The sequence below is a fragment of the Cottoperca gobio genome, chromosome 9 (genome assembly GCF_900634415.1).
Source record: "Cottoperca gobio chromosome 9, fCotGob3.1, whole genome shotgun sequence".
Lineage (NCBI taxonomy): Eukaryota > Metazoa > Chordata > Actinopteri > Perciformes > Bovichtidae > Cottoperca > Cottoperca gobio.
The window spans coordinates 5,093,994-5,109,734 of record NC_041363.1 but is presented as its reverse complement, the minus strand read 5'-3'; the positions used below and the strand labels follow the sequence as shown (position 1 = coordinate 5,109,734).

At 43.3% G+C, this 15,741-nt stretch overlaps 1 protein-coding gene across 1 annotated transcript; it reads right to left on the bottom strand.

Annotated features, from left to right (window-relative positions):
- Positions 1-2,892: 2,892 nt before the first annotated feature.
- angptl2b (angiopoietin-like 2b) lies at positions 2,893-13,558 on the bottom strand. The gene is given in 6 exon segments (XM_029440382.1): positions 2,893-4,072; positions 4,184-4,454; positions 5,369-5,562; positions 7,582-8,140; positions 8,142-8,478; positions 12,891-13,558. Coding segments are annotated over 5 exon segments (1,542 nt in total). The 5' UTR covers positions 8,460-8,478; positions 12,891-13,558; the 3' UTR covers positions 2,893-3,872.
- Positions 13,559-15,741: the final 2,183 nt, after the last annotated feature.

The following is a 15,741-nucleotide window of genomic DNA, read 5'->3' as shown; positions in this document are numbered from 1 at the left end:
GGAAACCGGTGGATTGCCTACTCCGGGTAGGGAATGAGCCCTTACCCCAAGTGAAGGAGTTCAAGTACCTCGGGGTCTTGTTTGCGAGTGAGGGGACGATGGAGCGAGAGATTGGCCGGAGAATCGGATGCCACCTGGGCGCCTCACTAGAGAGGTGTTCCAGGCACGTCCAGCTGGGAGGAGACCCCGGGGAAGACCCAGCCCACGGTACCATGTCGAGCAATAGCGAGGGAGCGGGAGTGGGCATGTGTGTCCAGTGTCAGCTGTAACATAACCGTGCAGTGTGTGAACACTTTACTTGTGAATAAATGCTACAAATCCTCAACATTTTCTCTCCATTGATGAAATGCTTCGCCGATATTCTAGCATAAAACGCTTCAAATAATGTATTCATACTTTCACTTTTGAAAAATATAATAAATGTAACATGACATTGTCTACATTAAAATGTCTAAAAATAACTAGACCTTTATTACATATGTTGTTGAGTTGTGCACTTTACACATACATCATCTCAAATGTTTCCAACAATTTTAAAACCTAAAGAAATGTGTAATTTTAAATCCATTTAATCCTGGTTTCCTTTGGTCGCCTGTAATCAAATCAAATCAAATCACATTTATTTATATAGCCCAATATCACAAATTATACATTTGTCTCAGTGTGCTTTACAGACAGTACAGGTTACGACACCCTCTGTGCTTAGACCCTCGCACAGCACAAGGAAAAACTTCCTAAAAGAAACCCCATAATTAAAGGGGGAAAAATGGAAGAAACCTCAGGGAGAGCAACTGAGGAGGGATCCCTCTGCCAGGACGGACAGTCGTGCAATAGATGTCGTGTGTACAGGATAAACAATATAGTACAAATACAACATTTGACAGAAATGATGTTGTGTTGAAAAAGAGAAAGTTTGGATGAATCCAGGAAAATGTCAAAAAGGCTTCCCGGTGTCCAGCAGGACCAGGGCAGCAGGCGCAGCCACAATTCATGATCCTGACGTAAACTTTATCAGTGGCAACCTGCCACATGAGACATAGAAACTCTGGGGATGATGCCCCGGATGTTGAGTTAGTAACATACATTTACATAAATGCATACAGATAGAGAGGGAGAAGAAGAGAGGGAGGGGAGGAGAGAGGAAGAAAAGGAAGAGAGCAGGGAGGTGTCCCCCGGGAGTCTAAGCCTATAGCAGCATAACTAAGGGGTTGATCCAAGGCAAACCTGAGCCAGCCCTAACGATAAGCTTTATCAAAAAGGAAAGTCTTTAGCCTACTCTTAAATGTGGAGAGGGTGTCTGCCTCCCCGAACAAAAACTGGAAGCTGGTTCCACTGGAGAGGAGCTTGATAGCTGAAGGCTCTGGCTCCCATTGTACTCTTAGAGACTCTAGGAACCACAAGTAACCCTGCAGTCTGGGAGCGCAATGCTCTAGTTGGTTTATAAGGTACTATGAGATCTTTAAGATATGCTGGAGCCTGACCATTAATTGCTTTGTAAGTCAGGAGAAGGATTTTGAATTCTATTCTGTATTTTACCGGGAGCCAGTGCAGAGCAGCTAATACAGGAGTAATATGATCCCGTTTCCTTGTTCTTGTCAATACACGTGCCGCTGCATTTTGGATCAACTGAAGAGTCTTAAGTGACTTTTTGGGACAACCTGATAACAATGAGTTGCAGTAATCCGGCCTTGAAGTAACAAATGCACGGACTAGTTTTTCTGCATCACTTTGAGACAGGATGTGTCTTTGCAATGTTACGTAGATGAAAGAAGGCAGTCCTTGAGATTTGTTTTATGTGGGAGTTAAAAGACAGATCCTGATTAAAGATGATGCCAAGATTCCTTACGGTGGTGCTGGAGACCAAATTAATGCCATCCAGAGCTTCTATGTCATTAGAGAATGTGTTTCTGAGGCGTTTAGGGCCAAGTATAATAACTTCAGTTTTGTCTGTGTTTAACATCAAGAGGTTGCTAGACAGCCAAGTTTTTATGTCCTTAAGGCATGCTTGAAGTTTAGCCAATTGATTGGTTTCGTCTGGTTTAATTGATAGATATAATTGGGTATCATCCGCATAACAATGAAAGTTTATAGAGTGGTTCCTTATAATATTGCCCAAAGGAAGCATATATAAGGTGAATAGAATCAGTCCAAGTACAGAACCCTGCGGAACTCCAAGACTGACTTTGGCTGTCATGGAGGATTTATCGTTAGCACATACAAATGGAGACGTATCCTCTCTGCACATGCGTCAGTGTTGTGGTTGTCTGCCAGAAGCTAAAACAAATCCAGTTTTAAAACACATTTTTACAAAACAATTTTTAGATCTTGGTTGTTTTTAACTATGTTAACCGGATGAAGGATTTCAGTTATCGGATTTCTGGAGTTATCAGAGAAACAAGCTGAGCAACTTTAGGTATTAGCTCGCAGCCCCTCAATCCAAACATTGAAACATTGATTTGTAACGTGAAGTTTAACAGTTTAACTCCCTGTGTTAACCCTCCTGAACATCTGGATCTTACGTTATCAGAGAAGCAAGCTGAGCAAACATTCGGGTCAACTCGGCTCGCAGCCCCTCTGCAACATTTCCATGAATTGCATCGGAGAAACTCTGATTTTTAAAGTGAAACTTTGTATTTTTTACCAGTTTTAATCAGCGACTTCGTTCAATTTTGAGAGGAGAAGACGTCTTTGGATAATTCACTCCCAGTAAAAACCTCCTGAATAATAAAGGAATCCTAACTCCCATGATCCCTCGCTACCTCTCCGCGCTACCAAACTCCATCTTTTGTTAGTGTTTTGATTGAGACACCCCTAGTGGCAGAAAATAACATATTGTGCTTTAACTATATTAAGTATTCTTTATACCAAGAGACGCCAAGAAAGAGAGAAACACACAAGCTGTACATATTTTATTGCAACGTAATAGTGACATGACAGGTTTTAATACATTATATTACAAATATCTTATGTACAAACGCAATGTGTTGCATCTATTGACATCAACAAAACACTAAATTTATACAGTAAATACAGTGCTTGATTCATACAAGCATATTGGTGGATACCTGTTTGAGCAATTCAAGATGTCAGAACAAGTATTTTTAAGAAGAAAAAAAAGCAGGACTTTGAAGAGAGTAACTGTTTTTTGTTCTTAGATCTATTAGATGTTGCTTAAGCAGACTGTTAATAACATCAGGTATTGCTATTAACACTTTTGGTTTTATGTTAGAAAAGAAAATGCACTGTTTTTATAGTATATTTAGTTGTAATTAACACAACTGGCCAGAATATCAACCCTGTATAACAAGTCAATAAATGTGACTGTTCCTATAAATTACACATTTGAAAAATGTATTTTGAATAAAATTAAAGTCACTGGATACGTTTCCTGTGTCAACCTCATTTGCTTGTTACTGCAAAAAAACACCTTTTACATAGATACTAAATATATAATGTAGAGTTCCTACCTCAATGCTACTTAACTGAATTCTTGTAATCCGCTCTTTTCTTGTCTAAATCAGGTTCATATAGTTTTTCTCCCTAAGATCAAATGAGAGCACCGACCATTACGCGGTTCTTTGTTTTATCAAAGACAGCGTATTTGAACTCCTCAGCAATGAGCACATGTCTTTACTGATTTTTACATAAAAGGGAAACGATACAGACAGCTGAATAAAGGCGCACTAAGTGCACACATTCTACATCAGCCTGATTTCTTTATATTGCACTTTCAACATCATCTGTCTCTTTGTCCTCTGGCTGGGTGTGGTGCCGCTCCGTTAAACAAAGAAGATAAAGGTTGCACGAAGAGTAGGAGCTGTAAAGGTTTGTGTTTAGCGAGAGATACAGTACAGTATGTGTCCCTTGGATGTTTAGTGAAAGGTGTTTGGGTTTGGACGGATCATCATGACCACTTTCTTTAGTGAATAGGCTCCTCCTCTGAACTCCGCCCAGTAGACTCCGTCCTGGTAGCGGCTGCGGTAGTGTCCTCCTCTGTACCAAACTCCATTCAAATTTGAATGAGCGCAAGAGTTGTACCACCAGCCTCCTTTCTGGTAGTGGGCACAATTGCCTAGAGACATAAAAAAAACAGAACTGTCAGCCTACGTGCATTAACATACATTTTTGCATTATTGGTTTTAAGCTGCCAAGGTTTGCCCATTTTCCATATATTCATTTATACCTGTATATGCGTCATGGTCTCTGTCCAGCGTTGTGAACTGTTTGCCATTATGCCAGGTGAGGGAGTCTCCGGCGTTGCCATGATAACGTCCCACCCTCAGCTTGTAGAAGTCGGCCTCGGGCTCCACCCTGAAGCTGGCGTACTCTGCGAACACCTTCCTGCCGGACCAGTCCTCCAGCGTCACCAGCAGTTTGTAGTTCGCCTGGTTAGTCAGCCAGTAGATGTTCTCCAGACCTAGCCAGTACTCGCCATCGATATTGCCAAAACCTTGCTGTGAAGTGCAGTGATAAGAATAACATCAGTGAGATGAGAACATCCTTTCCTAATGTTCTTTGAAACGCTGTTTTGGGGGATGATTCATGGTTGTTGCTCGTGTTCTGGAGGTAGTTATGAGTGTAGCTCTTGTACGGGGGTTATTTATCGTCAAGGAACATTATTATAAATGGACCCTCTGAGTCAAGTTTATAGCTAGCATCGGGTGTCCAGTTTTCCACTGTTATTTTATTATCGTAAACAGCAGGAAAAAGTGTATATAATATGAAATCCAACATACTAGATGCTGTCTTTGTTCTGGCTCCAGTCATACTGTAAGTGGGTCTGTGGTATCCCCTGCCCTGCACATGCTTTGAATCATGGAAACACCCCTTCTGATGAGTTTACAAATACAATTTCAGATCTCGTGTGGTTAAAAGGTTTTCGTAAAAGTCTTGGAAAGATCTCGATTGTTGCCGTAAGCTGATTTAATCAGGACACTGTTAGCCAGTGAACCGATCCTCCCCGTGTGAGGGGTTTCCCTCGGTTGAAGAAGCTCCCCTGAATAAAACTTGATGTACTCCACAGCCCTGTCTATCAGGTGCCTTGTGATGCAATATCCAGTAAATAAGCAAATTTTTCCAGAACATCAAGAATGCTGACACAGCCAACTATTGAGACATTCAAGTCCAATTTCCCCACATTTTAATTTTACCGTAAACTCATTCACAAAGACCGACTGATGTTGCTGGAATTAATGAGTCATGGCTGTGGTGGCAATGACTGAGGCTGTTACTACATCAGACACTTTGAGACCTCAACAATTACCTATTCATTACTGCTTCACATCTGGTTAGTGGCAACACAACATACATAAGCCATCAGCTTCCCTCCAAACTATGAGCTCGTTGATTTGGTGTGAGGTTGTCGCACCTTGTATGTCTCCCAGTTCCTGAAAAAGTTGACAGAGCCGTCCACCCTGCGCTGGATCACGGTCCAGCCGCCTGGATCATGTCTCTGGTCGCACCACACCTGCATGAGCCGGTTGGCATTCTCTGGCTTCACCAGATACATGCCGCTGGCAGTGTGGCCATCTTCCAGAGCCTGAAGACAATCCTTAAATGGCCCTAAACAAAAATTCATAGCATGTAAAGTCCAGTCACTTACATTTGTATGTTAAAGTTAAGAAAGGGAAATGGAGAAAAGTGACACAAAGGGTTGTTATAGTCTGCCATAGGGAATCCCGTCGTTCAGCAGAGGCTCTCATTTTAACAGTGGAATTGACTTTGGCTGCTACTCTCACAAGGGAAATGGCTGCCGGCTGCACAGCCAAAAGAAACACTGGCATGAGGGTAAAGGGAATCCTGACTACTGAATGATGAAACACTAGCAAAACCGTTCAATCATCTGGGACGCTTTACGGTGCAGGATTATTATTATTTGACTTATTTTCACTTAGTTTTTTGTACTTTATAATATACAGACACATTATTTTTTCAGTTGGAGGCCTCACATCATGTTTTAAAGGATTTCCAGGACTTAAGTGATTCATGAACAGCTTGTAAATCAGTGTCTTAAGATGCACTAAGTCAGCTGAAGTTGTTTTCCGATATTAAGATTAAGTTGTGTGAAGTAACAGGAAAGCGTCCAGGCCACATTAGGTAATTATGCAGCATCAGCCCTGTGCTCTGCTGCAGAAATGGAATTCATGCTACAAATAATGTTTTATTGGATTTTATGGGTCAAATCAGTGAGATCTAATTCGCCTTGTGTGCCTTTACGATTTTACCCCAAAATCCAGACGTAGCAGATGGAAAAACACTCTGGCTCCCATTCTTCAATTGGCTGTGAAAGTGTTTAGCTTCTCAAGATTGCACACTTGTGTGGTTTGCCAACTGGCCCGGATTACAAAGTGTTTAAAATACAATGGAAAGAAATGGAAAGAGAATAAGGGGGTCACACAAACGGGTAGAGGCGAGGGAAGGCGTGCATCGACAGTTTGCAGGAGATATAAAGAAAGAGGAGGTAAATTGAACAAAGCACTTCATTTATAATGTGTCCCACTCAGTTGAGATGTCAACAGAGGAATCGTAAAAGTGTTCCCATAATGTGAATAGCCAGAAGTAACAGTTTGAAGCTTGTTTTGGGGGTTTTGTTTGTGGATGATATGTCTCTCGGCTCACTCTCTGCCATGCATTTGCACTCAGGAATGTCTGTTGAGCAGATACAAGCCAGAGAGCTGCCCTGCCCTGCTCTGTTCTGCCTGATAAAGTCTCTGCCTTGGTGGAACATATGACTGTGTCTTGCCTGGTGCAACTGGAACAAATGACATCATTGACTCTCTGTAGCCTATCTCTTTCTGTTTCTACTTTACCCCCCTCCCATTTTGTGTTGTTAGACTTCATCCCTCCAATTCTCTCTGTTGTTCTTTCAGGTCCCTCTCTTTCCTCTCTGTTCGTGTTAAGGGTTTATATAACTTTTGGGGTGTTAGTTGGCTATGGGCAGGAAATTACTTGCCTCCTTTCAAGCATTCCATACAAAGGCTACCGTTCACATACAACCTTGTGAAAATGGCAAGCAGTAGCACAACATGTCAATGGAAAAAGCTCCCACTAGTCAAGTTGGGAATGTTTTTTTTCTTTTTTTCCACCATTTTAAAACTGAAGTCTCCTAATGAAAGGGAACGACAACAGACTATTCACTGCAACTGATACCACAAAACGCTCTTTAACAAGCTTTATCGTGGACTAACATGTGTTCAAGAGTCCCATGGGCTTGGATCCAGCTATCCATTTAGACACACGTATTTACCCTGCTAATAGGCTTTGTGTTTTTGTGTGGGTTGAATCACGGCAATTAGATGATATGCATCTGAAAAGGCTGTAGACAACAGCAGTTCTGTTCTCACTGAGAGCCCTTTGCCCTGGGAATGTGTGGGACGTATTTGAATGGAAGAATGGGTACTTGGTGTTGTCTTGTGATTAATTATTAATAGGATCAAAACAAAGACAGCACAGACACGCAATACTTTATTTGTGACCACTGTTTGTGAAGGCAACTGGCGGGTTTGGTACGAAGCCGCCAGTTGTCTTCACTTTCATTGGAAGTGAAATGTCTTTATTTAAAGAATCAACTGTTAGACTCACCAGAGGGCTTGTCAGTGGTGGAGGGGCTGTGTGTGCCGGTGGGCATCGTTGGAAGAGCCGGTTGGGATTTCTGGTCACTCTGGATCTCGTTGCTTATTGGTTTGTTAGTTCGAGGAATCACAGGTGGCTGGTAAGGCTTGTTAAGAGGTGGTGATGGTTGAGGTGGCTGTGACCGTGGCTGCGGGACGGGCACGTGACGAGTGGGAAGGCGACTCTGGCACTGCTCCTCCAACAGGGAAATAAGAGTTGATTGGTTAGTGGCCAAAGAAGCCAAGTGCTGGTACTTGTGCTCGAGATCTTTGTATCGACTGGTGAGCTGTTGCATCTCAGAGGTTTGGTTCAGGATCTTGTTCTCCATCTGAGCCAATTCGAGGGCATTGTCTCTCTTCCTGATGATCTCATGGAGCAGCTGCATGTACAGCTGAGTGACTCTGGAGTTCATATTTCGACTCTCCTTCCTCAGAAGCTTGACCTCGTTGACAATACCTCCGTCCACTTCCACCAATTGCTGCAGGGTCTCGATCTGCCTCTTCTGTTTCTGTAGCTCCACATTTAGCAAGCTCTAACTCCTGTTTGTTGACCCGATTCTCCAGCATGGCCTCCGGTTCCTTGGAGTTAACACAGATGGCTCCCGTCACTTTTTGTTGAGGCACAATGAAAGTGTAGGAGCACTTGTCCTGCGGCTGGTCAGCTGGAGCACGCTTGCTCCTTCCAGCATAGAGAAACTCTCTTTCTAAATCATCCTCGCTACTCTCAAATTCTTGGGTCTTGTCCTTGCCATGCCTGCTGTCCGACGAACTCCCCTTAGTCTGCTGGGCACCACATGCTAGTCCATAAACAAGAAGGAGCCCCAGCAGGACCATTGAAGGGGGCTCCATGTGTCTAACTCACCAAAGCCTGAGGAGAATGGGGAAGAAAATGAAGAACATGATTGTATTGTAGGAAACAAATGTCCTAACTAGTTTGCAAGCAGAAGACTGTATATGCATAGTTATTCCGATACTTTTCCCCCTTCTATTAGAATTTAAAGCCCGTCAGGATTGGGCTGCATGCTCATTTTGACAAGGCATCAATGGAGTCCTTCATAGTCTGGCTGATTGAGACCAGAAGAAGGCTGCCCATTAGGTTACACTGGCCTTATCCTCCATTACCAGCCAGGAGCCCTGCGCATAGACACCTCAACCTAGACAGGGCTGGAGGTCATTACAGCTCCTAAAATATAGGCTACTGAAAAAGATTAGATCTGAGAGAAAATGTCTCACTTGCCCCGCTGAGCACTTCAGTGGCTGCTGTTACTTTCCAAGACAGGAAACGCATTATATTCATGTGGAATATATAAAATAAAGAATATCATGGTTGCTACACTGTATGCATCTCTACCGGCATAACTCACACACTGCTGTTTTCCGTGTGGTAAGTGTAATTCATTGAATACATCTGGTCCGGATCCCATTTTGTTTTAATCAGTTTTCCACCATAAAGAGTATGCAGTACATGCTGTTTGAAAGATACTAATCACCTAAAAGAAATATTTATTTTATCTAATGATGCTGTCTTTAGTCAGTTACGTTGCTGTTAGGGGAGTGTGTTTAGCTTAGTTTGTGTGCTGGCTCAGGTTCTCTTTGGGCGACTGCCACTGCACAGAAATACTCCTATCGGCTCCCTTCTGCAGGCCCGGACATCTTTGCTTATGGAAAAGTTGAGACACTAGCAGATGATGCTATTCATGGAACTGTTTTTAAATATTGATCGTGTCGCATCAGGCCTGTCCATGGCCTTTACCAAAAGATGGAAATAAATAGTTTAGACACTGAAAGGAAATTTTAATCCTGGTTTACATATTGTGTGTTTCTGTTTTAACTGTACTAACTGACTAAAAGCTTAATTTAACCATCCAGCGTGCTGAAGAGTCGAATTAGGGAAGTTACAAGTATTTATATTTGATTAAAGATTGGTCTCATAAATTCTGTTTCCTCCATAAATCCATGAAGTTAATGAGAATGAGATACTTAACTGTTAGCCACAGAATTCAAAGAATAGACATTTTTATTAGATAAATAAGTGCAGGGAGTTTTTCTAGATGATGTGGTGTTATTAGGGGATGCCACAGAGTGCTGAGGAGAATGTAACTCCTGTGTAAGGATAACAAGGCCTTGAACTCCTGGGGCACCTTAATTGAAAGCTGCTGCATATTGGATTACAGAGGGGTCCGGTGGAACACCTCCCCAGAGTCAGAAGGGGCCTGTCTAATCAGAAAGCATTACAGAGAACCCTGTATTGGCTTGGTTTAGAAGATCCAACGTCAGATTTGACGTTTTACACATTTTGTTATAAGCTATCTTGGTGTGAAATATAATCTTGCATATAATAGTCAGCACAAATTTAGGAAGAGAGCAGAATTTCTTTGTCTTTTTAATCCGGGCGTGCTGCCAGCACATTAGGTTGGAGACATGGAGAAGAGAAATGCAGCGCTCTCCAAGAACATGACCCTTTGCACATTCGACCCTTTTGGCTTTATCTGTCTAGAGCAGAATGTGTAAACACTTTTCCTTACCGGGGGGGGGTATAATTTTGAAATTATAGTTTACCTGAGCAGAAAAAAAATCTCCTTCAGTACAGAAGAACATACGGTCTGATTCTGCCATGGACTTAGTTAAAAACGGCACCATGTGCTCGGTGGAAACACGACCGCTATGGATAAGAAAAAGCTCAAAGAAGAGTGTAGTTTCACAGACACAAGCTCATACTGATCCTGCTAACAAAGCCTGGCTGTATGACGTCACCTCAGCAAATACTGAATGATTCACAAATGGTGATGTCATAAATATCTTTCGCACTGTGCAAAGAGTTCAATTAATATTGAACTAATCTTTAAGTCTTCAAGCGCTCAAGAAACCACTAATAATAGCTCACAAGCAAGCCCGTACAGAGATAAAAGAGCAGCCCAGAGCCTGTCCCTTGTAATGTGCTGATGACTGTATTTGGCAAGTGTCTCCTGCGGTTTCTCCCCCTGGAACATGAGCTCTGTCTCTGAGAAATGCCGTGTGATGTGCCCCTGCTGCGGAGGAGTCCCATGTTGGACGTCGTTAGCCCGGAATCTCCTGCTCAAGGCTTCACTACACTTCAAAGCTGAGGAGGAAATGTCTGCAGCTTGTGATGAAATGTTTGTGTGTGAGCGAGAGAGTGAATGCGGTATGTGCGTGTCTGCGTTTTTTCCAATAATGTTTGTTTTCAAATAACAACACTCGCTGGGCTCAGTATCCCAGGGACCTGAGAGAGTCCCATCTGCCCCGGCAGACAGCCTGTTATTAACCCATCCCCAGTCTGCCAGAGGGAACAGCAGAAAGCCTCCTCCTCTTCTCTCGCTGGTAACAGCCCCCACAGCTCATCATCAGTTCCCTTTAACAAGCTGCTATTGACTGGCAAATAGCTGCAATGATTAACGGGTGTTGAGGGGTGTCATATACGCCTCCTCCGCTCAGGGCCTAAAGACTAATGTGTGTAGTGTGCAGTAAATAACCGCTCTTAGTTTGATCGGCAGCTCCTCTTGGGTGATTTCTCCAAGTCTGCTTCACACCAAAATGTTTTGGTTTTACTGTCTTCAGGTGGTAAATCTGTGTGTGCACGTCTCCTCCTTCTGGATTTGACTCAGTGTTAAATCAAGTGTGATAGGCGAGTGCGGCGGGGAGGTCAGTGTGTCTCTGACCAGCGCTGTGCTCCAGCCTTTTTGGTCATGCTCAGCACATATTAATTAGAAGGTGGGCAACCTCGCTCAGACTGGCTGATGTCTCTCACCCCAGCCCCTCTCATTTCAGCGTGAGCATGGCATTCCTCACATTCTTCGTCACCTCATTAGAGTGAGCTGCCATACACACATGGAGAGTCAATGGTGGTGGCAGACGGACAGAGCTAGTCCCTCCAGACGCTGGACCACTACTCCCCTTATCCCCTCCGTACCTATAAGACACACCGTATCCACTGACCCAATTTATTCCCAGTGCCCTACTTTCTGTGTGAATACCTCAAAATCACATCATCATCACCCACAACAGGAGATCACAATACAGCCACACAGCACCTAATTTGTCAGTAGCCGAAAAGAAGCGGACGCTTTGCAGGGCGGCTTTGTGCTGCATGGTCAAATTAGCGGCAACTCCGCTGAGAACTGGCAGTCTTCTGCATGACACCCAATATGTGTTGGATCAGAGTCAAATTCAATTTGCTCATGGTAATCTGCACTATTACATTACCTTGAGGGTGACCTCATTCTTTCCTCAAGCATGTAATCCTTGTAAGCGTGTAACATGACATTTTGAACGTGATTAACCTCCACTACCTGCTCAGTTCGGTACAGGACAGTATTTGTTTTGACTCTCCATGGAGCAGGGGAGTTAATGTTGTTCTTCAAATGTTGAGCTTTGGTTCTGTGCCTCACGCTGCTTGGTGCCTTCTTCTGTACTTCACTTGTGATCTGAGTGAGACAGGGAGGCAGGGGGTCTCTGGGATTGTTTCGATAAGTTCCAGCATTGTACCTCAAAGCCCCCTTTATCCAAACACTAGCCTGGCAACAGAAACAAAGAGGGGATTCAACCGCCTGCTTCCCTGTCCTCTTGAGCCCAGGGGAACATCCTGAAGCTGCAGACTGCTTCACACAGTCAGGTCATTTTTTTGTTTTTTTCCAGAAGCGAATGGTGCTATTTAAACACTAGAAAGGGAATCTCCATGTCAGCATGTATCATACACGGCTCCTGCTGCATATCATCTTCCACACACCCTCTTCCTTGACCATGCTTTTGTTAAACCCCTTTAGGGTCCTGTGTTTTGACAAGCTGAGTGTTTTTATCAGTAGTGAAGAAGCACTTAGCCCAGAGAGCCTGCTCTCCAGCATCCCCCTGCGCTGAATTAACCCCCCTCCATCAAGTCTATCAGAGTCATCTGTCCGGTTAGTCATCAGAAAGTAGAATTACCCGTTAGGCACCAAACAGTGAGTCAGATAACAGATGCTGCATGACGAATGCTGAATTTAAAAACTAAATCATTAAGTTAAGTGCAGCAGCTTGAGATTTATCAGTCAAAGCCTGACTTCAGTTTGACTAAATAATCACTTCACATTTAGAAATGTCACCGGGCTGATGGCTTCTGCTCTCACAAACAACTTCAGTCGCATCAAGAAAGGTCATCGTTACTTGTTGCAGTTTATCAATGCAGCGAGTCGAAGTATTTTTGGACTAAATGTAATTTGCATGAATAAAATAAAACCACACAACAAGATGCATGTATAAATAAGTGAAAGGTTACACACTGCTTACGAGATAACTGTAGAGTATGGATGAGGCTCCCTCAGTTGCCTTGCCCTCCTGGCAGAGCTGATTGAAGTTTCTCCTGGTAGAAAGTCATCCCAAGTGTGAAAGCTGCACCCCTGCGTCCTCCTCTCCACCTTTCTGCGCTCTGCCTGTGAAGTTACTCACTCTTCGTTACCTTCGGTCAATTCCGGCCGTGGAGGGTAGCGGCGTTATAAAGCCTGTTATTACAAGACCGTCATTAGCCCAACACAAGGTCAAGTTGCCAGAAACCCTTCAGCAAACATTGAGTAGATTGTTCCAAAGTCCACTTGAAAAAGTTGGAGCACTTTCAAGAAACAACTGGTAACTACAGCTGGATGGTGGAGGTAGTTTTCCTGATTAATGGTCAGAGTCCAGAGCAGGTTGTGTACAGCCTGTGGCCCGTTAGGAGAAGACTGTCACTTTTCTGTGGGCTGAATCCATCACTTCTGCCTCACAGCTCTAAGAGGCTGTCTCTCTCAACTGCACCTCTCTCCCTCTCTCTCTCTCTCCCTCTCTCTCGTCTCTCCGTCTCTCTCTCTCTCTCTCTCTCTCTCTCTCTCTCTATCTCGCTCTCTCTCCGTGTCTCTCTCTCTCTCCCTCCTTGGTGCTTTTAAATGATGAAAAATCCTCTTGCAGTGTTTCACCAGGCAGACAAATTGAGCTCAGAGCCTCCCCCTCTCCCTTAAAAATGAACACATTCTTGTGTAAAGCAACAGCCTTCTTTCTCCACCCCTCCTCCCCATGGCACAAAAGAGATCCACAAGCATGCACAACACCGGCCACACACACACACACACACACACACACACACACACACTCACTCTACTCAAGTTTCCAACCCCCTGCCCCCTGGCCGCTGCTTCACCACTACCACTATTTCTGGCTTGGACTGCACGGTTGTTCTGGTGGTGGACAGCCGCGTTGTTACAATGATCAGATCCTAATTGGCCGTGAATGAAAGCTTGTCTGGAGAGAGCTGGGAAGACGTATAGGAAGCAGATCCAGGTGTTTTGACCTAGACCAGGTCTGGGTGAGCGCCTGGTTTATAGCCTGGAGGTGAGACGTCTGAGAGGGGTTGGATCTGTGCACAAAGCAGCACATTTAAACTGCGTATTGCAGGGGGATAATTACGTAATGACTTTGAAAGCAGAGCTGCGCTTACTTGTCCACGTGTTGGTAGACAAAAGGATATGAAACACGTTGTCATGTCAGAGTGTGGACACTGCTGCCAATGCTCTATAAATTTCCCAAGCAAAGACTTGGCTTCATCTGTTTGTTTGTGACGTCTTCAATAACATCTGAACTCTTTGACAAGCCAATAATGTTGTCATTGGATTTCCTGTTACTGCTATGATAATTAGTATTTAATAGTTGTCTGTACACATAGAAACGTCGGAGTAGCATTTTCCTCAGAGCTTAATTTATATTTTTCAAGCGGCTACTAAAAATGTTTTCTTAATCTGGTATTAACTGCTTTGTCAGCTTTTGAAATTAAATGGTCTGAAACCCAGATGGGCAACAATGTTCATCAGTTATTAGTAGCGTTGTTGTTTTTGTGCCTTGAGTTGCTTTAGTGTTTTATTGTAGCTTTGTGTTAAATAAAATGCGTAAGATTGTCTGTGGAGTATGTTTTACAATGCATACGATGTGTGAGTATAAACTTTAAATATGTTACAGATGGCGACAAACTTTTATGTGTGTCAACTATAAACTCTGAAAGTGTTTGGATGCGTATAAAAAAGGAAAGGAAGGGGTGAAAAAATGAGCAATGAATGAAGAAAAAGTGACTTGTCTCTGTTATAAAACATGGCGAACAAGTCAGTAGCTGCAGCCTTGCAGTTACATTATGAATGTATTCTTTAAACTTGTTTTCTACTAGGTGTGCAACTCTCCAGGTACTCCTACTGATCCTATACTGTACAATCAGCGTTTTCCATCGTATTCTTTAAATTTCCATCCACCTTTCCCTTTAAGGCTAAGCCTATAGATTTAAATATTGGCCCCAGTGCATCTCTGAAATCAGCCTCTTGTACAGTTAGCATTCATGTGTTTTCTATCAAAGAATGTCATAAAACAGTCATACTGCAGCTTTGGGGAAATGTTCCCATGCACTATTAACCAAACGTTGTAAGACTGGAAAAGCTATTTGCAATAGGTAGCGTTCAACCTTTCTGATGTCAGCGGCTGCAACATCCTCGAGGGCATAATTTAGTAGCAAGTGAAAGAAAAAATACTGCAAACTACAAACCAGCTTAAGTGAACGCAACAGCTTTCTGTAATTTATGATGAAGAACCTCATCAGTGTTAAACATAGTCCTTCTTTGTGTGTGTTACATAAATGACTACATCAGATTCATGTATCATTTCCTTGACAGATCATGTGTGTGGGTTGTTGATTTCTTCCACAGTCGATTCTGTTTCTTTCTTAAATGAATGGATGCGTCTAAATGTTTCCCCCTGATGTCACAGTGAAAATGTACAACTGGCTTCATAAGACAAAGTTCCTGGCAGAAGATGTCGTACTGAGGAATGGACACGTTCATTTTGTAACATCCAAGATTAAGCCCGACTGACGGACCGGTCACACGACAAACTAATCCCTTAAACAGATTTTTGATCAAAGTAAAAGTGAGTCAACCCTTAGCTCTGATGCGTCACATGTTAAGCTGAACTTGTATTATCTTTTTCCTCTCCTAAATGACAACTGCAGATGACTCTGCGGCCAACTGGTGAATGGCGGTTTTACTCCGCGGCTGGGAAGCGGAGCTGCTTTTCAATGTTGAGTGCTTTGAGTGACTCACTGGATCTCATCCAAAACCACCGTGTTGGTGCAGTG